The following is a 23,801-nucleotide window of genomic DNA, read 5'->3' as shown; positions in this document are numbered from 1 at the left end:
ATAAAAATAAAAAGTGTTTACTATGCTAGGGCACAGGATTCAGACCCCGAAGTCAGCAATAGCTCAAGATGAGGCTACCTCTGATGTCATTATATCCACACCTTATCTCCTACCAAAATATACTTCTTTCTGTTCTCTTTTCACCATCTTCTGCCTTTATTTAACCTTTTCTTTTATCCTTGTTTCCATTGATTCATTCTCTATCAATTTATTTAGCACACATTTACTGAGTGTGTACTGTAAGCCAGGTACTATTCTGAGCCATGTATGTACAAGGGTGAATAAGAAACAATCTGTCCTTTCATAGAGCTTACATTCTACTGGGAGAAGAAACATAATAACTAAGTGAACATAAAATAATAGTATGATGAATAGTAGAAAGGAAATATACAAGGTGGTGAGATAGAAGGTTACAGATCAAAGAATAAATGAGAACCTCATCTAGACTCATTGGCCAGATTGGCCTAAGGGTATGAGATTTGATCTGAGATCTACAAAGAGAAGCATGACCACTAGCAAGCCTTTCAAAGTAAGAGAAAAGATATTCAGGCAAAGGGAACAACTCCAAAGGGCCATGAGTCAGGAAAGGTACTGGTATGTTTGAGGAACTGAAAGAAGGCCAAGAGAGATATCAGGGTGGGAGAGGGCAAGGAAAGTGTTAAGGAAAGGGTTTAAGAAATGACACTCAGGCCAGGCACGGTGGCTTACGCCTATAATCCCAGCACTTTGGGAGGCCAAGGCAGGTGGATCATGAGGTCAAGAGATCGAGACCATCCTGGTCAACATGGTGAAACCCCATCTCTACTAAAAATACAAAAATTAGCTGGGCATGGTGGCGCATGCCTGTAGTCTCAGCTACTCGGGAGGCTAAGGCAGGAGAATTGCCTGAATCCAGGAGGTGGAGGTTGCGGTGAGCCGAGATCACACCACTGCACTCCAGTCTGGGTAATGAGCGAAACTCTGTCTCAAAAAAAGAAAAAAAAAAAAAAAAGAAATGACACTCAGGGCCGGGCATGGTGGCGCATGCCTGTAATCCCAGTACTTTGGGAGGCTGAGGTGGATGGATCACCTGAGGTCAGGAGTTCAAGACGGGCCTGGTCAACAGGGTGAAACCCGGGCTCTACTAAAAATACAAAAATGAGCTGGATATGGTGGCGTGTACCTGTAATCCCAGCTATTCAGGAGGCTGATGTAGGAGAATTGCTTGAACCCAGGAGGCAGAGGTTGCAGTGAGCTGAGATCGTGCCACTGCACTCCAGCCTAGGAGACAGAGTGAGACTTCATCTAAAAAAAGAAAAGAAAAGAAATTACATTCTGACATTCAGGAGTTAGGCTGCCACTAGGTTGCACAGGAACTTTATCAGTTATGGCAGAGAATGTGATTGCCTACCTTACACCATAAACTCTTCCTCTTTGCTAACAGAACTCCAGTTTTGTTTAGGTAGCAATGCATCCAGCTCCAGAGAATGAATCATAATTTATTTAAACCAGTTCTCGCCAGTAAGATATAAAGACTTCATTAGAAGCTTTTGAGAAATATCTTTATTCTTCACGAGAGCCACAAGTGAATAAAGCTGTTTTGCCTCCTCCTCTCTCTTCCTGCTTTAGCTTCCGCCATGTTTTGATGTGATGTCCATAGCTGTAGCAGCCATCCAGCAACCATGATGTAACAAGCCTGAAGATGGAAGTCAACAGATTTAGGATGCTAGGGAGGAGGGATAGGGATTGAAAGAAGCTGAATCTTTTTTTTTTTCCGTTTGAGACACAGTCTCACGCTGTCGCCCAAGATGGAGTGCAATGGTGAGATCTCGGCTCACTGCAACCTCCACCTCCCAGGATTACAGGCACACACCACCACACCTGGCTAATTTATGTATTTTTAGTAGAGATGGTGCTTTGCCTTGTTGGCCAGGCTAGTCTTGAACTCCTGGCCTCAAGTGATCCACCCGCCTTAGCCTCACAAAATGCTGAGATTACAGGTGTAAGCCACCACACCTGGCCTGAACCTGAATCTTTAATGACATTTTTGAACTGCTAAGCCTATCCTGGAATAATTCTTCTTGTTAAATAGACAATAAATGTCCTTAGAGTTTAGGTTTCTTTTAGCTGGGGTTTTAGTTATTCGCATTGAAAGCATATAATGGATACAGCAGGGGTGAGACATGATATGATTTGTGTATTTTTAAAAAATGTCTCTGGCAAGAGTATGAAGAGATTGTGAGGAGCAAGAGTGGAACAGAAGCAAGGAAGACTACTACAGTAGTTCTTAGAAACAATCATAGTGTTCTGGCCTAGGGAGGATGCAGTAAACCTTGAGAGAAGTACATAGATTCAAGGTGTATTTGGGGGTAAAAACAGTGGGACTTGCTGTTGAGAGGTATGAGAGGTAAAGGAGAGGGAGGAACTAAGGCTGAATTCTAGGTTTTGGACTGGATGGTGATGCCATTGATTGCCACGGAGAAGACAGAAGTTTGGGGAAGGGGCTGAGATCAAGGGTTTGGATGTGTTACATTTAAGATGTGTATGAACCATTGAAAAAGAGATGTCAAATCAGCAGGTAGACATGAGTCTGGAGCACAGGGGTAAGGTCAGAACTTGGATTTCAAGTTGGGAATTATAGATACACAGATGTTATTTAAAGCCACAGGAATAGACAGGATTCTCCCCACTGGCCAAAATATGAGGAACTCTAAAATTAGAGATCAGCTAGAAGGGAAGAAGACTAAGGAGAAGTAGTGAAAGAGGTATGAGAAAAAACAACAGCATCAGTGTTTCTATAGGGCTTCTTTACACTAGGCACTATTCAAAGCACTTTATGGCTTCATGGAAGCAAAAATAAAAATGTTTTCCTTTTTTTTCCTCCCTTTCCAGTCTCTCTTGTGACTTTCAACCCTAAATTCAAAAGGGTTAGGTGCAAAAGTGATTCTGAGCTTTTATTTGTAATTAATTAATTTTATGGTAATCTGATACTGTTATTATTATAGTATACTTTAATTGGAAAAATATTCAAACAACACAGTACAGAGAAGCTAAATGTGGAAAGGAAAGATCCTCAGAAGCTTTCCTTCCCAGGCTCACCTACCAGAGGTAATCATTCATTAAGTTTCCTGTATACCCTCCAGGAATGTTCGACACACACATACACATACACACACACACACACTGCATGCAGACAAATAAGATCGATCTCTCTTCCCCTCTCTCTATATACTTACACACATGTGTTTAATTCTGCAAGTTGCTTTTTAAAAATTCACTACCTTTAGGAGGTATTTCTGCATCAGCATATTTTGCTACAATTTACTTTTTAAAAAACAGATAATTTCCCATTGTATTAAGATTCTATAATTTAAGTTTCTCTATTGATGGACAACTAGAATGCTTTTTTTACTTACCCGCCCCCCACACACACACACACAATTGCTGCCAAAAATCTTTGTAGATAAATCTTTGGATATTGGTGCAAAAATAACTGTTGCATACTTGCTTGGTGGTGAAATTGCTGAATAAATCCGCTTAAGCCTTTCACATTGTCAAATCACTCCTCCCAAAAGGTTACACGAATGACATTCTTACATCATTTCCTTACGTCTTGGTATACATTTAGTATTAAGCGACTTCACAAATTTGCCAATCTAAATACATGGCAAAAAATGGCGTCGTGTTGTTTTTATTAGGGTCTCTATGAGTAGCGCAGCAAGACCTGATTGTTAAACGTGCAAGTTTTTAAGTTAAACTCCCTAGGCTGGATCCTACCTCTTCCTCGTAAAATGTATGATCTCGGGCATGTTGGGTCTATTTCCTCGTCTCAAAAAAAGGGGATAAAGAAAGCACATATCTTTAGGCTTAAACAAGATACGTAGGAATACAGGAAGCCCTCCTTATACGTTCGCTATTAGCGGTACTGATCCTAATTTTTTGAATCCGTACTCGCTCCGGTACTTTATTTTTGGTGTACTCCTCCAACCAACCAAGTTTCTCAGAATTCTGTTGTTACTTGTAATTAGAAATGAGAGGAAAACTGGCTCCGCTTATTCAAAATTTTCCTCCACCCACCCCAGCTCTGCCTTAGAATCACTGGTTTCAATGTCAATGTAAAGGAATGAGTTGCAATTTTCAAGCAACATGCAAAGTGGACACCTGGTCTGAGTACCTCCCGGAGGCCAGGACCCACCGTTTTCGGCGTAGGGAACACCATATAGCAATATCTAACACTACCTAACAAACGTTTCTCCACCCACAGCGCCATCAGCGGTTAAAGCTCCAGTGCCGAAAAGCTCCAAAGAACGGTGCTTAAAACAGGAATACAATTGCAGATCCAGCCCCTACAGGCAGGTCCAGGGACGCGCCCCCACAGCTCCGCCCCAACAGGAAGTGACGTACCATGCCGACTATTTCTTCCGCCGTCCGCCGGTGGCGAGGCCCAGGCTATCGCTGGGTGTGCATTGGCATCGCGGCCGGTAGAGGGATTCTGGGTAACGGCCCCGGCCGGCTAGGGCTTCTGGCTCGGCGCAGCAGGTTCCACTCACGCCAAGTCAGTTGGCAGTGGCAGTTGTAGGGCCAGGGGCGGTTGTAGGACCCGGGGCAGTCGGACATGGAGCAACCGTGGCCGCCTCCGGGACCCTGGAGCCTCCCTCGGGCCGAGGGTGAGGCTGAGGAAGAGAGTGACTTGGATGTGTCCCCCAGTTCTCCCCGCTGCCCGCAGCTGCCGGGCGGCGGCGCCCAGGTGAGAGCGGGCCGCGTTCTGCGGAGGGATGGAGTTGTGCTTTCGCCAAACCCCTGGAATGCCGCGTCTCCCAGACCCTCTTCTACGTCTTTTTTGCGCCCACCTCACTGCTGGGGGCCGGGGGCCGGGGACCTGATGCCTGATGCCATCCCACCCCTTTTATAGCATCTTCAGAGGGGGAACGGGGTGGCCATATATTACCAACCTCCACCTCTACGCACACACCTTTTTTTTCACCTTGGCTGATTGCTTCTCACGCTTGGAAGACGTTACTCAATCTCCCCTTCCTGTCAGCACCCAGATTGGGGGCGGCCCGTGCGGTAACATTGACCCTTTGTCCTCTTGTGAGAGGTTTTCCCCGAGCACTTTATTCTATTAAAGGCTTTAGCATACTTGTGCACAGTTGATAGGCACAGTGAATGATTGCAGTTCAACATCACACTGAGTCCTGACAAAGATTTCACATCCTATTTCACCCATATCGACAACTGATTAAATTCTTTAAACCTCGCTTTTGACGCTGGCGTACACCTCTCCCATTGGCCTATTTTTGCCTTACTATTTTGTTTTTTTAGTTTTGCTTCACGTCATTCTCCAGTGAAAATATATACGCAAATACTTGCCTTTTCCTTCAGACTTCTCTTAGGTTCCTGATACTTATTTGTGTTTTCAGTCCAGCTTTCCTGCCTTCCTGCGTTTGAAACGTATCCAAATGTGATATACTGTTAAGCCTTTTTTCAGGGACCTATCTTAGGAGATACATACTCATATCACCTTGTCCTGTTTTTTTCTCCGAATCCATGTGTGTTTTGGATGTATATTTGAGGATCACAGACTAAACACTAATATGTGTTCTGCCGCCTTCTTGCAAAATGAGGTTCCCAAGAGTGTAACAGATTTAAGAGTTTTCCTCTCAACTTATTTTGCTAGATGTTAAATGAGGATGAGTTAAATTGTTTGCCAGTAAGCATGAGATTATCGATCTTATGCCCAGCTAACGGGGTTAGTTGGCTTCACACAGAGAAAAATGCTGTTTCATAACCACAGTCTGTACTGTGGCCAGCTAGTCACTGGGGAACTACAAGACATTTTTTTAGGAGGACAGAATGAGAGTTGATGGGTCCGTCGTTAGTCACCCTCTAATTTTGGATCACTAGTGTCATCTTTATATACAAAATGTATTATAAGCACACGATGTGTTAGGGAGAGAAGGGGAAGAAAGAGTGAACAGCAGGTACCATTGTCAATTTTGAAGGCATATGAAGAATTTCAGTGCATTGTGGTTGAATCACAGAAGTAATCTAGAGAAATATCTGTTTCTTACTTGTGCGCTTATAAATTCGTTTAGCTAGAAGAGATTTTAGAAGTGAGTAGTAAGCTTGTCTCTCTCATTAAAAGTGATTTCCCAGAGACCATATAACTAGATAGTGCCCAAGTTAAAACTAGAACCCACTTACGACTCCTAGTCCAGTATATCTTCCCACCTACTGCACTGCCTACCCTGTGAAGTACTGTAAAACTTTTTCTGAAACCACCTTTAAATGGTATTAAAATTTGCATAGTGGGCCACACGTGGTCGCTCACTCCTGTAATCCCAGCACTTTGGGAGGCCAAGGTGGGCGAATCACCTGAGGTTGGGAGTTTGAGACCAGCCTGACCAGGATGGAGAAACCCCGTCTCTACTAAAAATACAAAATTAGCCCTATGTGGTGGAGCGTGCCTGTAATCCCAGCAACTCTGGAGGCTAAGGCAGGAGAATCACTTGAACCCGGGAGGCAGAGGTTGCAGTGAGCCAAGATCGTGCCACTGCACTCCAGCCTGGGCAGCAAGAGCAAAACTCTGTCTCAAAAAAAATTTGCAAAGTGATTATTAATTCTAAGTTCATGTGTTTATTACAAACCTACCTATTGGTCTTGCTGGCTTTAAGACTTAAATTTTTAGATTGGAATATTTGGAAAAAATAAAATGTTTGATTAACATTTTATAATATTTAAAAAACAGCTTTGGCTTAATTTTGTCAAATGGGGGGATCTAGACTCCTTAATGTAGTATGTGATATGTAGTTCTGAGATCCAATTAATGTAAAGGAAGACCATGTTTAATGTCCCTCTAAAACTTCTGTATGTTCATGGATTAGAATGTAATGTAATGTTTTATTTAATCACCTGAATACATGTTGGATAGTGTGCCCAAATGGCCAAATGTTGTCTGGGTAGTTTGTGGAGAATTTAGACATAAATTATTTTTAGAATTGTTTGAGTTGAGAAAAGAATATTTGCTCCCAAATGATTTGAAAATGCACAATATTTCTGTGTATCCATATTATTTTCTTGGAATATTGTCATCTTTCCTTCTTTTTCTAATTTTTTTTTTCCAAGACAGAATCTGACTCTGTCACCCAGACTAGAGTGCAGTGGCACAATCTTGGCTCACCGCAACCTCTGCCTCCCTGCAACCTGTGCCTCCCAGGCTCAAGTGATTCCCCTGCCTCAGCCTCCTGAGTAGCTGGGATTACAGGCGCCCACCACAGCACCCAGCTAATATTTTTGGTATTTTTAGTAGAGACGGGGTTTTGCCATGTTGGCCGGGCTGGGTTCGAACTCCTGACCTCAGGTGATCTACCTGCGTCAGCCTCCCAAAATCAGGACTTGAAGAGTAATCAGATATGGGAATAGATTGGAGAGAAATTATTCTGAATAAGTAGTTTGAAGTTGATCTACATTTGACTAAGAAGTCATGAAGAATGTACCTTCAGCTTTTGTTTTATACAGCCAAGGAATATAGGGAATTGAATGTGTATAACAGTACTTTACATGTAGTAATTAAGTAAATATTAAAACTAATTACTACTGCTTCTAAGTAGTACAGTCAGCATGGTAGACCATTGGCACTTCAAAGAAATTTAACTTTGCCTATTTTGATTAGGAATAAGTTAAAGGATATCTATCTGATATAATCAATTATAAATAGAAATTTCCAAGGATTGGAACTATACAGATAGAAAATAGAAACCAAGAAACAATTACTTCTAGATGAAAGGAGGTTTTTTGGAGTGACGAATTTGCAGAACAAAATTGTAAAGGTCTGGTTGTCAGCATGTTGAGTATTGAGGTGGTGAACTAGATTTAAACTTCATTCTCATTATTCTGTTTGTTGAGGATTATGAAGACTATTAATTAAATGTTAAGCACTAGCTTTATGCAAGACACTGTGATAGTTGCCAGGCTTTTTGTTGCTGTTGTCAGGGGATAGGCATAAATTAACAAAGAAGTTTAGAATCTAGTTGATGAAACAAGGACTAAGATATAAAAACATGACTGCAGATCTAGAACACAGGATATACTATGTACCAAATTATTGTACAGAAATCCTTTGAATTAAAAAGAAATTGAACTGTGCTGCACAAACATCCATTGCTTTCTTCATTTCTTACAAATATTGTTTTTATCCAGATGTATAGCCATGGAATTGAATTGGCTTGCCAAAAGCAGAAAGAGTTTGTGAAGAGCTCTGTAGCGTGCAAGTGGAATCTCGCTGAAGCTCAACAGAAACTTGGTAGCTTAGCACTGCATAATTCTGAGTCCTTGGATCAGGAGCATGCCAAAGCACAAACAGCAGTATCAGAACTGAGGCAACGGGAAGAAGAGTGGCGACAGAAAGAAGAGGCTTTGGTGCAAAGAGAGAAGATGTGTCTGTGGAGCATGGATGCCATTAGCAAGGATGTTTTTAATAAGGTATGACCTTTTATTGAGCCATAATGAAAGAAGAAAAACTTACATGTTTGTGCAAACCAGTTGTGCATATTTGGTAGCAAAGCAGCAGAATCCCATAAACAGTGTCCAATTTTGACAGTTAATGAAAGGTACTTGAAAAGTTTATAAAAGTCAAAAAGTCTCAAAGCTCTTGCTCTAGAACTGCAGACTCCAGGCAGTTAATTGACCAGTCTCATATACATATTTATATAAATGTACTGCCCAACATATATTACATATATTAAACAACATTCAGAAAAATTTGATATTTAAAGGGATAAGAAAATATATCAGTTATGAAATATTTTCTTCTACATCTCATATTTTGTACCTGCTACATTGATTATCACTACTTTAGAGTTCCTTTAATTCAGTCACCTTATTTTTATAAATGAAGAAACTAGAAAAATGAGTAGAGTGACTTGATAACTTAGTGGTGGGTTAAATGTGAAAAATTCCTGACTGGGAATGAGAGATAAGATAAAGAGAAGTGTTGAATATCCTTTATTAAGTGCCTTTAAGAATGAAGGCTTACGCTTTTAAAATCCCGTGTTCTTCAGACATCAGGATTTTATACCTCAGTATTCCATTTGAAAACTAAAGTTTCTAGAGATTGATTTTCAAATGCTTAAAAAGGGGGGAAAAGGCAAAGCCTAATAACTTCATGAACGAATGTTTTAAATGTGGAATAAAATGTTATGTATTGAAAAATAGGCCAGGCTCAATTGTCCACACCTGTAATTCCAGCATTTTGGGAGGCCAAGGCAGGTGGACCACTTGAGTCCAGGAGTTTGAAACCAGTTTGGGTAACGTGATGGAACCCTGTCTCTACAAAAAATAGAAAAATTAGCTGAGCATGGTGGTGTGTGCCTGTAGTCCCCGCTACTTAGGAGGCTGAGGCAGGAGGATTACTTGAAGCCGGGAGGTGGAGATTGCAGTGAGCCGAAATCATGCCACTGTACTCCAGCCTGGGCAACAGTGAGAACCCATCTCAAAAAAAAAAGAAAAATAGTGTATATTAAGCCTTATTTTGGAGAAACATTTATAAAGAAGTCTGTGAACATGCTGATGGGTACAGATATTTTGGTGTTGATTTTTTTCACTATCCCATAATGGCTAAAAGAAACACAGTTCACAGACGCTAAAAGCTTTTGGCTTTACCACAAAGATATATTTTGTATGTTATCCACTGTGAGTATTCTTTAGGCCTGAAACATCAGAGAATAGGGAGAAAGAGGCCTTCAGGTTTCCTCATTTTTCTTAATTAGCCCATGGATATATCATCTAGGAGTGAATTTGGACTTTAAACCTATTTTCAACCTTTTTTTTGTGAAAAATTTCAACATACACAAAGTAAACAGATGAACCCCACAGTCCACATCAACAGCTGTCATCATTCTGCCATTCTCATTTTATCTGTACCTTCCACTACACACATTCCTGCATATTATTGTTACTTTTTGTTTTATTTTTGGGTAAAATTTACATACTTTGAGATGCACAAATCCTAAGTGTAACTTTTTTTTCTTTCTTTTTTTTTTTTTTTTTACACTGCTTTAGGCTTTGTTTTACTGCAAGAAGGTGTAAAATTTTAACAAATACATTCATGTGTGTAATCCACACTCCTTTGAAGGCATGAAATGTAGCACCTAGAAAATAAGTATTTAAATCTTTAGTCTGTAACCTATGGGGCAATAAAATTCAGTCATTTTCTACTAATTTGTAAAGTGGTATTTCTTTATATTTGTACTTCACCCTCAAGTTTCAGGGAAAGACTGCTCATTTTTTTGTGTAAGTCCACAATGAATCTTATCTTTTACCATCATTTTCTAGACTTCTTAGCATGTAACCTACTTGTTAATTGTGCTCCTGGCTTTCACCTACCCTCATGAGCATTCTTAATTGCTTTTCCCTGGACCAGCTCTAGTTCTGCTACAGCAGTCAGTAACACACATAGATAAATGTACATCACCACTAATCCTATCAGTACTTTAACAGCAAGTCATATCTTTCTGAACTTTCTCTGTGCCTGTACTCATTTATATATACTTTTTCTCCCCCTTCACAATAGGATTATTCTTTATCTGAATAATTTGCTTTATCTGTATATATTGTTTGAAAGGGGTGCATCTTCTTGTTATTTTCTGTTCTGCATTTATATCCCAAAACTATTAAAGTAATTTTTTCTTCCAGAAGGAATGTTCAACATAATATTTCTTGTTTTGTAAAATTAATGTCTCTATTTTAACACAGTGGTCACAAAGAAAATATTTCTTTAAACTTAGGTTCTAAGATAGCCTACGTTTATCTCACAAATTAATTAGGACTATGTTTATGTTCAAGTTATTTGCTCAAAATCCTACACTGGTTTTGTCTGGGAGCTTGAGACTTGAGAGAACTGGTCTAGGTCTATGCTATCCAACTTGATAGCCACTAGCCACATTTGCTATTGAGTGCTTGAAATGTGGCTAGTCTGAACTGAGATGTGCTGTAAATGTAAAATACACACCAGATTCCAATGACTTAGTACCAAAAAAAGTAAAATATTAATAATTGTTTTGTATTGCTTACATGTTGAAATGATAATAGGTTGGATATGTTAGGATAAATAAAATAATGTATCAATGTCATCTGTTTCTTTTTGCTTTTTAATGTGGCTAATAGAAAACTTTAAATTACATTTAAATTACATTTGTGACTTGGATTATATTTCTGTTGGACAGTGCTGATCTATCTAGACTGTAGATAGACTGTAGACTGGCAGACGATATAAAGAAAAAAAATTATTATTTTTTTGAGACCGTGTTTTACTGTTGTTGCCCAGGCTGGAGTGCAATGGCGTGATCTCGGCTCACTGCAATTTCTGCCCCCCGGGTTCAAGTGATTCTCATGCCTCAGCCTCCCAAGTAGCTGGGATTACAGATGCCTGGCACCACGCCTAGCTAATTTTTTTGTATTTTTAGTAGAGATGGAGTTTCACTATGTTGGCCAGGCTGGTCATGAACTCTAGACCTCAGGTGATCCACCTGCCTCAGCCTCCCAAAGTGCTGGGATTACAGGCGTGAGCCACTGTGCCCGGCCAGAACAAAATCTTCTATTTTGAATTATGTCAACTTTTGAGTGCTTCCTGATTGTAAACTGGCAGTGATCTAGCTTGCAATTTTCATTTTTGGCAGTGATGATAACAGTATAAATGTGATCACAGAATGTTCTAAGAAACTTCTGCCTGTTTTTCTAGCTAGATACAAACTTTATTCTTGGTGTATTTTATGACTTATTTAAATGAAAATAAGTACTTCCTTAATAGAAATTTGTACTTGACTTTAAGAATCAAACTGTTTGGCCTCTTCTAAGAAGTTAATTAGAAATGCAACAAAGGGCCAGGTGCAGTGGTGCAGGCCTGTAATCCGAGCACATTGGGAGGCCAAGGCAAAAAGATTACCTGAATTCAGGAGTTCAAGACCAGCCTGGGCAACATAGCAAGACCTCATCTCTACAAAAATTTAAAAATTAGCTGGGCATGGTAGCTTACCCCTGTAGTCCCAGCTACTCTGGAGGCTAAGGTGGGAGGATCACTTGAGCCCATGAGGTTGAGGCTACAGTGAGCTATAATTGTGCCACTGTATTCCAGCCTGGGTGACAGAACAAGACCCTGTCTCAAAAAAATTAAAAAAGACATGCAATAAAGGTCTATTTCTGGTTTATGTCTTAATAAAGAATTTACAGTAAATATACTTTATTCTCTATATGCTTTGAATTTCTGAGTTTATTTCCAGCAAGAACGCAAAAGATTAGGCAAGAGTTGCAAATATTTATAGGAAATAAATAATGCAAAAGTAAATTATGCATGTAAAATATAAAGGATGTTTCCATACCTGCTTTTAATTGAGAAATTCAGCTTACCATAAAGGTTAGTTCGGTTGCTTTTCTGTATGATTTCTAAGATGAACCTATAATTTTCCACATATACATCATTTTAAACAAAATTAATAAGTCTCCCATATAAGAAAATTTTAATTTTAAAAAATAGTTTAACAGATGAATTTAATCATGTAGTATCAGTATGATACTATACCACATATATTGTCTATAGGAAGAATTGCTAGGTATTCAGTATTTGAGAAAGAAGATTCAATTAGAATTTAAAATCTGATACAAGTTTCTGAAATTTTTTCTTAGAGTTTTATTAATCAAGATAAAAGAAAAGAAACAGAAGTTGAAGATAAATCAGAATCATTTATGCAAAAATATGAGCAAAAAATCAGACATTTTGGTAAGTCTACTACTTGGGTTTCCTTCTTTGTAATGTTTGGTATCATATGTACATGTGCAATAAATGGATTTACAAAATGAGAGGCAAAAAGGAAAGTGGCAAACTCCAGTTTTGTAGCTACTTCTGGCACAGCTGTATAGATCTTGTTTTAGAATTTGTTTTTGTTATAAATAAAATTAATTGACAGAGCAAAGCAAATGGCAAAGAGAAGCAAAATTATTATTATATGGTACTACATTCTAAGGCCACTTTATGTATTCCATAGCCTCTTTCCATTTCCTAGCTAGTCTTTGCTTTTTTCATTTTCCTCTTTGCTTTCTTGGAATCTGATTATCTATTGGTTAAAAGATTAGTGTTCGTTTTTTTCAGGTTTTGGATATGATGCTTTATAATTCAGGCAGATCCTTGAACTGTTACTCAGATAAATACAGTAATAGAAATATATATATAAATAACTGAAAAATACTTTTTTTTCTACTGGGGAAAAGGGGTAAGAGGGTGGTTGATATAAGTTAAGGCCTCCCAGAGGAGCAAGCATCTGTGCTTGATTTTGAGGAACAGATAGGAGTTTTTCATGTATAAGGGAGGCAAGCCAACACCAACAGCATGAGAAAGGCAGTTAGGAACCAGCATGGTGTGTTCTGAGAATTATAGGCAGTATGATACTGCTGGCATGAAAATGCTACTGGGAAGTGTTGGGGGTTAAGGTTTAAAACTTTTAATTCCAAGTAGTTTGTTAATTTAGTAAACATGGTTTTTATTTGTAATATGTTCATGAACTTTTTTACATGGTATTTTGAAATCCTTTTTCTATTGGTGTTTTTTTTTACCTAAAGTTTTTTATTTCATTTATGCTTCAGTTATGTCAATACAAAAAATATTACTTTCAATTTTTTCCCTTCCTTTTTTGCAAATTTTTCTTAAAATATTCACTTTTCTCATACTTTTTATTTTAAAAAAAGAAAAAAGACTGTATTTAACTCAAGAATAGTACCTGAAGAAATAAAGACAAAGTTTTTCTACATAAAATCAATGTGGCATTATTTATAATGGGAAAAAAATGAATACACAGGCCTCCCTTGGACTGATAGTGAAATCTTTAAATGAGCAGAGCCTTGAGTCATAAGGATAGAAGGCAAAAAATTTGCACATGAATCTTAGTTGTGATATGTGAGTTGCCACTCCCGCCTACAGTTCTTGCTTTCTAGGCCCATGTTTTTCTGCTGAAAGAAAAATACTACCATATACTGATTGCTATTTCAGAGCATGTACTGCATCTGGTGAAACAACATTCCTCAAGGTGTTTTCACCCAGTTGGCACTCTGAAAGCTGGTTGCCTTGAAGCCCTGAGAAACCTAGTAAATGAGAAACAGTTTCACTTTTACTGTAAGCTGAGTGCCTTGTTCAGAAGCAATTTTGTGTAGGAAAATATCCAAATAATACAAAGTGTTGTAACCCATCTGGCACTATAAATCTTCAGTAAACCATTTCACCATTTTATAAAACGTGCTGCTTCTGGGTAGTAATGTTCATGATGAGAACAGTGAATTTCATGAACCCTACAGTCTTATTTCTTTTGCTGTAAAATGAGTTTCTGGGTCAAAAAATAATGTGATGTGGTCATAATTCATTTAGTAAGACTACAGATGTATTACTGATTGGAGGATGATAAGGAGGGAGGGCACTTCCAGATCTAGAGTGGGCTCGTTCAAGTGAGGAATTACCAGTCCCTCTGAGGTGAAATGGAACCAAGGTAATTAACCTGCTACTTGATCGCTGACTGATGTCTGCAGTGCATTGTGCCATATTGAGATTTTGGTGTTTTTTGCTACTGGCAAATTAGGTGTTCAGTCGCTAAACTGGATTAGGATACCGGAACATCCTTGATGGGGAAAGCCTACACTGTTGAATCTATGCATAATCTCAAACCTGTGCCACCATGACCCCTGAGTTTATGAAACTGTCGTGCAAATAATAAGATAGTTGAGGAAAAAGACTGACTTAACATCTGCAGGTGATTAATAAGCAGTCATTTTGCCATTGTGTGTTGTGAACTTCCCATATATTATCTTGTAATACCAGAGCTTTGCTGTTTTCACACCTGGCCAGATCAATAGCCATTCCCAGAGTCACATTGTGCCTGTTTCTTAGTGGAAATGCATATTGCCTTTTACTTCAGAGGAGATACACTAGTTGCCACAGCACTTTGGATTCCCCAGGAATGTTACGAAGGTAGTAGGCTCCCAAAATTTTCATGTGTTTTATTTCCCACTTTGGCATAGATACATCTTAACAAGGGACCTGGAATACCTGCTATTTCTGCTTTACCAAATTCCATCTATGGGGAGTGGACCAACTTGTAGTCATGGGGAACGATGAGATAATAAAAATCCCTGTAGACTGAATTATGGCACAGAGTTGATAGAGGTGTGAGACAAGACAGTAAAAATTTGTGGCTATACCTGCTTGATGGAAGGTTTCTGATGTCTGCTTATTGTGATAAAAGAAGAAAGCTTAGCAAAATGATGACTATATTGGTATAACTCCTTTGAGTTTTTTTGTTGTTGTTGAACTTTTGTTTTAAGTTCAGGGGTACACGTGCAGGATGTGCAGATTTGTTACATAGGTAAGCATGTGTCATGGGGATTTGTTGTACAGATTATTTCCTCACCCAGGTATTGAGCCTGGTATCCATTAGTTATTTTTCCTGATCCTATCCCTCCTCCCACCCTCCACTCTTTGGTAAGCTCCAGTGTGCATTGTTCCTTCTGTGTGTGCATGTATTCTCATCATTTAGCTCCCACTTACAAGTGAGAACGTGCGATATTTGGTTTTCTGTTCCTGTGTTAGTTTGCTCAGGATAATGGCCTGTGGTATACTCTTTTAAATATATCTACAATAGGAAATGTAATTAAAGCTTCCAGTTGGAGGCTTTCTGGACTTGGATTGCATTCTGGACTCTTGGATGACATGAGCCTAGTATGTATGGGGGCTATGTAGGGCTATAGGGCCTTCACTACAGTGTTTCTCTGGTCTGATCTGTACTTATATTCTTCAGAGTTTTTCCTAACTTTTCCCTTACACTATTTGTTGACTACTTTTCTTGTGCTGCTTTTACCCTTAAAATTAGGTGGAATTTACCACCTAATGGTAAATGGTACAGTATATCATAGAATGTTATAACGCACTGAAATCTGATTTTTCCTCTATATTTGTATTTAGTTTATTAATTTAGTTAATTCACATTTTATAAATATAAAATATTAATTTAGAAACAAAGCCTTTTATCTTTTAAATTTCATAACAGTTATATTCAAAGTTACATGCATCTGTGACATCACTGGCTTTATAATCGTCAGAAGCTTTTTTGAGTCATCTAATTTTTCATAGCACATCATCTTCACTTTCAGCGAAAGTTAGCTGTGATTCAGCCTTTTTTAATGTGTAGGATGTTGTCACTGGAAATTTTATCAAGAGCTATAAACATTTGTGCAAGTACTATAGTAGGATTTTTTTTGTTTGTACTGACTGAATATTTACAACTTCTTCAATATAATTATTGCTTTTAAAAAACGTCAAAATCCTATTTTTGAAAAACATTTAATGTAAAGCACTCTTACATATGAAGTGAAATAAATATAAAAAGTATATGATTTTAATTTTTTTTTAGTTATTCAAAAATATGCCTGGAAGGAAATATATCAAAATGTTAATAATCATCTCTTGTGGTAGAATTACAGATAACTTTTATTTTCTGGATTTTAAAAATTCTTCACAATAAATAAACTTTATTTTTATAATCTGAGAAACATATTTTCAAAGAGTTTATCCTAAGAATTCAAAATGGCTTAATATTAGAAAATTTATTATGTGATTCACAATATTAATTGATCAGAGTAGTATAACCACAGGACTTGGTGATCAATTTGATGTGGGAGAAATGGAAATGTCAGAGGAATTTCTAGAATGCTTGATTCAGTAACATGGAGGCTAGGAAGCATTGTAGGATGGCAGAGAGACAAATAAGGGTTTGGATTCAAGTAAGACAGATTTATGTGCAGACATATTGGTAGAAATGCATATGGTGGTAGATGATTGGAAATATAGGAGATCTGGAGTTTAGGAATATGGGAAAGTGATACAGCTTTCCTCAAGGAATTCACAAACTAGCTGGGAGATTTTTAGTACATAGAGAAATTAAAATGAATTATTGTAATGTGTTAGAATGTATCATTCTAGGCCTGACATGGTGATCATGCCTGTAATCCCAGCACTTTGGAAAACTGAGGCTGGAGGATCACTTGAGCCCAGGGGTTCAAGACCAGCTTGGGCAACACAGTGAAACCTCACCTCTTCCAAAAAAAAAAATATTAGCCAGTTGTGGTGGCTTATACCTGTAGTCCCAGCTACTCCAGAGGCTGAGGTGGGAGGATTGCTTGAGCCCAGGAAGTTGAGGCTGCAATGAGCTGTGATTGTACCAGTGCACTCCAGCCTAGGCAACAGAGGAAGACCCTGTCTCTCAAAAAAAAAAAAAAAAAAAAAAAATCATTCTATCAGTATAATGAAAGAGGAAGGGGAAATCAGTAATAAGGACATGTGTATTTGTGTATTTCAGGACAATTTTAGGAATCAGGTGGCATATTGAGGGTTAATGGATGGATTCAGATTTAGATGTTCACTAGGGAAATACATGGGCTAAAGCATATAATTAAAATATTTAAATTTGTCAAAGTGGTCAAGCATTCAAAGAATTTGTTTGGCTAGGTTGTTAAATGACTGTATTATCCTTAACCAAAGGATTAGATAAATAAACATTTTTAAATTGGTGTTTATCATTTATCGAGTATTTGCTATGTCTCAGGCACTGTTCTAAGTGCTTTATATGAGTTAATAGCATTTAATTGTCACAAAAATCCTGAGTTGGATACTATTTTTAGCCCTATTTTACAGATGAGGAAATGGAGGCATATGAAGGGACTTGCCCATGATGGTAAAATGGTGAAGCCAGTATTTGAACCTGGGCCGTTAAGCTCTGTTTTCTCAGCCACCATCTTAGATTGTTACTTTCCATTTGTATACAAGTTTGTTTACAAATTCCAAAATAATATCATTATTTTGAGGTATATTCTGTTCCACTAAGTTATTGATTCTCTTTTATTTATTTATTTTTGAGACAGAGTCTTGCTCTGTTTCCCAGGCTGGAGTGCAGTCACAAGATCATAGCTCATTGCAACCTCAATTTCTTAGGCTCAAGCAATCCTCCTGCCCCAGTCTCCCAAGTAGCTGGGACTACCACACCTGGCTAATTATCTTGTGTTTAGTAGAGACAGAGTCTGGCTTTATTGCCCAAATAAAGTTTTAGTCTGGCCTAAAATTTCTGTGCCTCAGGTGATTCTCCTGCTTGGGCCTCCAGAAGTGCTGGGATTACAGGTGTGGGCTACCATACCCCACCTCTATTTAAGTATTTTGTTTACAAAATTCCACACTATTTCCACAAAGGTCTGTATCGACTACCTGTAACTTAACTTTTCAATTTCATACTGATTCAATGTGCATTTTTGAAATCAAGTGATGGTAAGTATTTCTCAGATTTAAAAAAAAATTTTTTTTTCAACGTCAAGTGTTAATTTGTCTCAGGTATTAAATAGGTAGTTAAAAAATACTAACGTTTGGCCAGGCGCGGTGGTTCATGCCTGTAATCCCAGCACTTTGGGAGGCCGAGGTGGGTGGATCACGAGGTCTGGAATTCGCGACCAGCCTTACCAACATGATGAAGGAAAATACAGAAATTAGCTGGCCATGGTGGCACGTGCCTGTAATGCCGCTACTCAGGAGGCTAAGGCAGAATTGTTTGAACCTGGGAGGCAGAGGTTGCAGTGAGCCAAGCTGGAGCACAGTGGCTCCATCATACCTTCTGCAGCCTCCAACTCCTCTGCTCTCAAGTGATCCAACCTCCTCAGCCTCCTAAGTAGCTGGGACTGCAGGTGCACACTGCCATGCCCAGCTAATTTTAAACTTTTTCTGTAGAGACAGGGTCTTACTATGTTGCCCAAGTTGGCCTGTAACTTCTGGACTCCACCAGTCCTCTGGCCTCAGCCTCCAAAAGTGCTGAGATTACGGTCATGTGCCACCATGCCCAGCCTATCCCCTTTGAGACGAAGTCTTGCTCTGTCACCCAGGCTGGAGTGCAGTGGTAAAATCTTGGCTCGCTGCAACCTCTACCTCCTGGGTTCAAGCAATTCTTGTGTCTCAGCCTCCTGAGTAGCTGGGATTACAGGCACCTGCCACCATGCCCAGCTAATTTTTGTATTTTTAGTAGAGACAGGGTTTTACCATGTTGGCCAAGCTGGTCTTGAACTCCTGCTTCAGGTGATCCGCCCACCTTGGCCTCCTAGAGTGCTGGGATTACAGGTGTGAGCCACCATGCCTGGCCCTATCCCCTTTTTTTAAGTGAGTAAAAATTAATCATTTATTTTTAATTGACTTGCATTTTTGCTGTGTATTCTCAGTAGGACATTTGTCTTCAGTTTTGTTCTTTCTTGTGTAGTGATGTAGAATTAAATATATAGGAGTTCATTTCCTGCCCACAGGAAAGGGTTACTGCTAAACTCTTGAGTCAGCTCTACAAAATTTCCATGAATATCAGACTTCTTTGCATGAGTCTAAAGAATCTAAACCTAACATTGCTGTATTGAATTTATTCAGTTAACCAGGCACAGTGGCTCACACCTGTAATCTCAGCACTTCAAGAAGCCTAGCCAGGAGAATCTCTTGAGGCCGGGAGTTCAAGACCAGCCTGAGCAACATAGCGAGACCCTCATCTTTATGGAGAAAAAAAGAAAAGAAAAAAAAATCTATTCATTTATAAGACTGACTAGACAACATTAAAAAGTTAACATTTTGCTGGTTCCATGATTTCTTGGTGGTGGTATTAACTTTGACCAAATTTCCTACTAATTTAGATAAAGGTACAGATATACCTTAAATAGTATTTGGATTTCTTTGACATCTTGAAACAAAATGGCAACCATTTTCAAATATGCTTAAGTAATTTTTGAAAGACTTTGTTTATAACAGACTCATGAGTAAATGGCTTACATAACTAATTCTCAGTTTGCCCAAGACTTCGGGCATTCCTAGATGCAGGACTTTCTAATATTGAACTGGCCACTCTAGCCTAATTATCTGAAATACAGCTTTCTGTGAATTTTAGAAGCTATTTCCAGTCTACTGTATATTGCTTTAAAGAGTATTAACTCTCACTTGCTCTTTTACCATAATCTGTTGCTCTGGTAATATGAATTGTCTTTAAAGAGAATTATTTAAAAATACCATTGAGATATTAATGAACTAAGAATGGTTGGTATTTCTTCCTTATAGGAAGAAAGAAAATATTTGACATTTATGGTTCAATTCTTTTTTTTACAGGTATGTTGAGTCGATGGGATGATAGTCAGAGATTTTTGTCTGACCATCCATACCTTGTATGTGAAGAAACTGCTAAATATCTTATTTTATGGTGTTTTCACCTAGAAGCTGAGAAGGTATTATTATGTGAACCTTGAGTTTCTGGGAACCTTAGTGGAAATCTGATTTCATACTTTATTGATGTTTTGTTCTGTTTTCTATATTATGTCCTTTAAAAGAAAGCAGGAAGGTCATTAGATGGAATTACCATTTTTTGCTTTCAGATGTGCTTGAGTTTAATGTGGGATTTTGTTGTTGTTGTTTGAGTTAGCACACAGAGGCTTTTCCATTATACTTTCTCTGCCACTCTACCCCTGTCTCTCCTGTTCCTATATACTATAATCTTTTTTCAAACTAATTTGAAAGTATTTTATTATTTTATTTATTTTTTGGTTTTGAGACAGAGTTTCACTCTTGTTGCCCAAGCTGGAGTGCGATGGTGCAACCTTGGCTCACTGCAACCTCTGCCTCCCGGGTTCAAGTGATCCTCCTGACCCAGCCTCCCAAGTAGCTGGGATTACAGGCATGTGCCACCATGCCCAGCTAATTTTTTTGTATTTTTAGTAGAAACAGGGTTTCACCATGTTAGCCAGGCTGGTCTCAAACTCCTGACCTCAAGTGATCCACCTGCTGCGGCCTCCCAAAGTGCTGGGATTACAGGCATGAGCCACCACACCTGACCTGAAAGTCATATATATATAGATTGCCCAGGTTGGAGTGCAATGGCACGGATCTTGGCTCATTGTAACCTTCACCTTCCGGGGTCAAGCGCTTCTCCTGCCTCAGCCTCCTGAGTAACTGGGATTACAGGCACCTGCCACCATGCCTGGCTAACTTTTGTAGAGATGGGGTTCCACCACATTGTTCAGGCTGGTCTTAAACTCCTGACCTCGGGTAATCTTCCCACCTCAGCCTCCAAAAGTGCTGGGATTACAGGCATGAGCCACCACCATGCCCGGCAGAAAGTCATATTTTTTAAAAATCCAGACAGTAATCACGGTATTAAATCAAGTTCAGAGCATGGTCTTCCATTAGTTATTCTGGTCCACATACAAATTATCAAAAAAAGAACCCTAAGATATATTGTTTATATGTTTGTAAAGTATTTGACTTATAACTAAAGAGAGTAAATAAAAAGTATTCTAAAAATTCAAAATTTGAATCAGTATGCCAATTAAATATATTTATATATTTATTATATCATTTAAATCTCTTTCTTTTCAGAAAGGGGCTTTAATGGAACAAATAGCACATCAGGCTGTTGTAATGCAGTTTATTATGGAAATGGCCAAAAACTGTAATGTGGATCCAAGAGGGTGTTTTCGTTTATTTTTCCAGAAAGCCAAAGTAAGTAGTTATTTGATACTGATAAATGGGAAGATTAGGCCCCAGCTGAGACCTCTTTGTTCTATTCATATCAATAGAAAATATCCAAGCAGTATGCCACAAGCTAAATTCTGTAGATTTTCTTGTGAAAAGAAAATTTATATTGCTAATTTCATGCTAATTTAGATTTACAAGAGCTATATAAGAGGCTGTACTATAGCATATGTATGAAATTGAGACCCATTCAAAGGAATATGTGTATTCAGGAAACTTGTGTTCCATCATTAATTAATTCAGTAAATATTGAGTGCCTGATGCAAAGCACAGCTGTTTCAGATGCTCAGGATGCATTGTTGAGCAAAATAGATACAGGATTCTTCATATGTAGAACTCAACAGTTTAATGAAAAATCAGACTTTTACAAAGAAAAAATGAGAAGCAACCTAAAAATTCATCAGTTAAGGGAATATTTAAAAATACCTATGGTACATAGAATATTATGCATCCTTTAAAATTATATTAATGGATCATTTGTAGTGAGCTGAAGAAATGCTTATGTTATAAATTCACAAGGAGCAGTACATACTAGAGGATGTTGGCCATGTTGAAGAAAAATAGATGTCTAGAAAGATTAAGTACATTTCACACAAGATTAGTAATAATTTAAAAACTGCCCAAGAAATAGAGCAATAAGAATTTGCATTCACTGCTAGTGTGAGTATAAATTGGAACAACTACTTTGCAAAATTTCCTAGTAAAGTTCAACAAGTGCCTACCTTAACACCCAGAAATTCTCCTAGGTGTATACAACCTAGAGAGTAGATTCTCAAGGTGTGGTCCAGGGACCCCTGAGGGAGTTCAAGACCTTTTCAGGAGGTCCTGAGTCCAGACTATTTTCATAATAATAACAAGATGTTATTTTTTATTTTCATTTTCATTCTCTCAGTAGTGTACAATAGAGATTAATGCAGAAGTACAAACTAAGATGTTATTTTTTTATTTTCATTTTCATTATCTCAGTAGTATACAACAGAGATTAATGCGAAAGTACGAATATGAGAATCTAGCCATCTTCTGTAAAGCCAGACATTAGATTTAGAAAAACTGAAGGAAAAGCAGCTCTCTTCTCACTAATTTTTTTGTTTTGGCAAACAATTTTTTTTAAATAAAAATGTTACTAATGGTGGTGTAATGAGTTTGTCATTGTTATTTTTAGTTAATATTTTAAAAATTCCTCAGTTTTAATTTCTAACAGTAAATACTGACAGATATAACTCACATAAACAGAAGCTCTTTAGGGTCCTCAATAATTTTCAAGACTGCAAAGAGAACTGCTTCCCTTGAAAAACTCTTAACACATGTGTATTAGATTGCCATAATGTTTATGGTAGATTGTTCATAATAGCAAAAAGCCTGGGAACAATGAATAAATTGTGGTACAGGTTGAGTATTCCTAATCCAAAATTCAAAATGTTCCAAAATCCAAAACTTTTGAGCATTGCCATGACACTCAAAGGAAATACAGATTTTGTGTTTTCAAATTAGAGATGATCAACTGGTAAGTATAATGCAAATATTCCCAGATCTGAAAAAATTCACAATCTGAAAAACTTCTGGTACCAAGCATTTCTTATATGCAAGCTTTATATTCATTCTATAAAATACTAGCCAACATCAGCATGGATGAAAAAAATAGGAGAGTGAATCAAACAAACCACAGAGTGATATATCTGTCTAGATAGAGACTAAATAGATATATCTGGTATCAAAGTTCATATTTTGTATTTCTTTTAAAGTGTATATATATATATATATATATATGTTATAAGTATATATAGTACTTTATAAGTATATGAATATATATATTGAGATGGAGACTCATTCTGTCACCCAGCCTGGTGTGATCTTGGCTCACTGCAACCTCTGCCTCCTGGGTTGGAGCAATTCTCCTGCCTCAGCCTTCCAAGTAGCTGGGATTACAGGTGTGCACCTGCCACACCCGGCTAATTTTTGTATTTTTAGTAGAGATGGGGTTTTGCCATGTAGGCCAAGCTGGTCTTGAACTCCTGACCTCTGGTGATCCACCCACCTTGGCCTCCCAGGGTTCTGGGATTACAGCATGAGCCACCATGCCCAGCCATAAAGTATTTTTTTAATAACAGGGAGAACTAAGTATATTGTTGAAGGATACATATATATGCAGTAAAACCAAAGAAACAAAGGAATAATTAAGAAGACAAAAGTTACAATAATGATA

The 23,801-nt window shown here is 38.1% G+C and overlaps 1 protein-coding gene and 1 long non-coding RNA gene across 2 annotated transcripts in view; one reads left to right on the top strand and one right to left on the bottom strand.

Moving 5' to 3' along the window:
• Positions 1-973: 973 nt before the first annotated feature.
• LOC105718693 (uncharacterized) lies at positions 974-4,342 on the bottom strand. Its single transcript, XR_001107807.2, has 3 exons — positions 4,175-4,342; positions 1,391-1,675; positions 974-1,284 (listed from the first exon to the last, which is right to left on the bottom strand). It is a non-coding gene; the product is annotated as an uncharacterized LOC105718693 (long non-coding RNA).
• A 55-nt stretch (positions 4,343-4,397) lies between these two features.
• The window catches only part of CDC37L1 (cell division cycle 37 like 1, HSP90 cochaperone), a 27,891-nt gene continuing 8,487 nt past the window's right edge, over positions 4,398-23,801 (top strand). Inside the window, exons 1-5 of the mRNA XM_012454561.3 lie at positions 4,398-4,726; positions 8,179-8,460; positions 12,658-12,751; positions 20,180-20,295; positions 21,443-21,565. Of these exons, the coding sequence (XP_012309984.1) occupies positions 4,595-4,726; positions 8,179-8,460; positions 12,658-12,751; positions 20,180-20,295; positions 21,443-21,565 (747 nt within the window). The 5' untranslated portion in view covers positions 4,398-4,594. The remainder of the gene's footprint in view (positions 4,727-8,178; positions 8,461-12,657; positions 12,752-20,179; positions 20,296-21,442; positions 21,566-23,801) is intronic.

The sequence above is a fragment of the Aotus nancymaae genome, unplaced genomic scaffold, assembly GCF_030222135.1.
Source record: "Aotus nancymaae isolate 86718 unplaced genomic scaffold, 86718_ANA_hifiasm-v0.15.2.pri h1tg000041l, whole genome shotgun sequence".
NCBI lineage: Eukaryota > Metazoa > Chordata > Mammalia > Primates > Aotidae > Aotus > Aotus nancymaae.
Note: the sequence above shows the minus strand (reverse complement) of the source record. Positions and strands in the feature narration are given on the sequence as shown.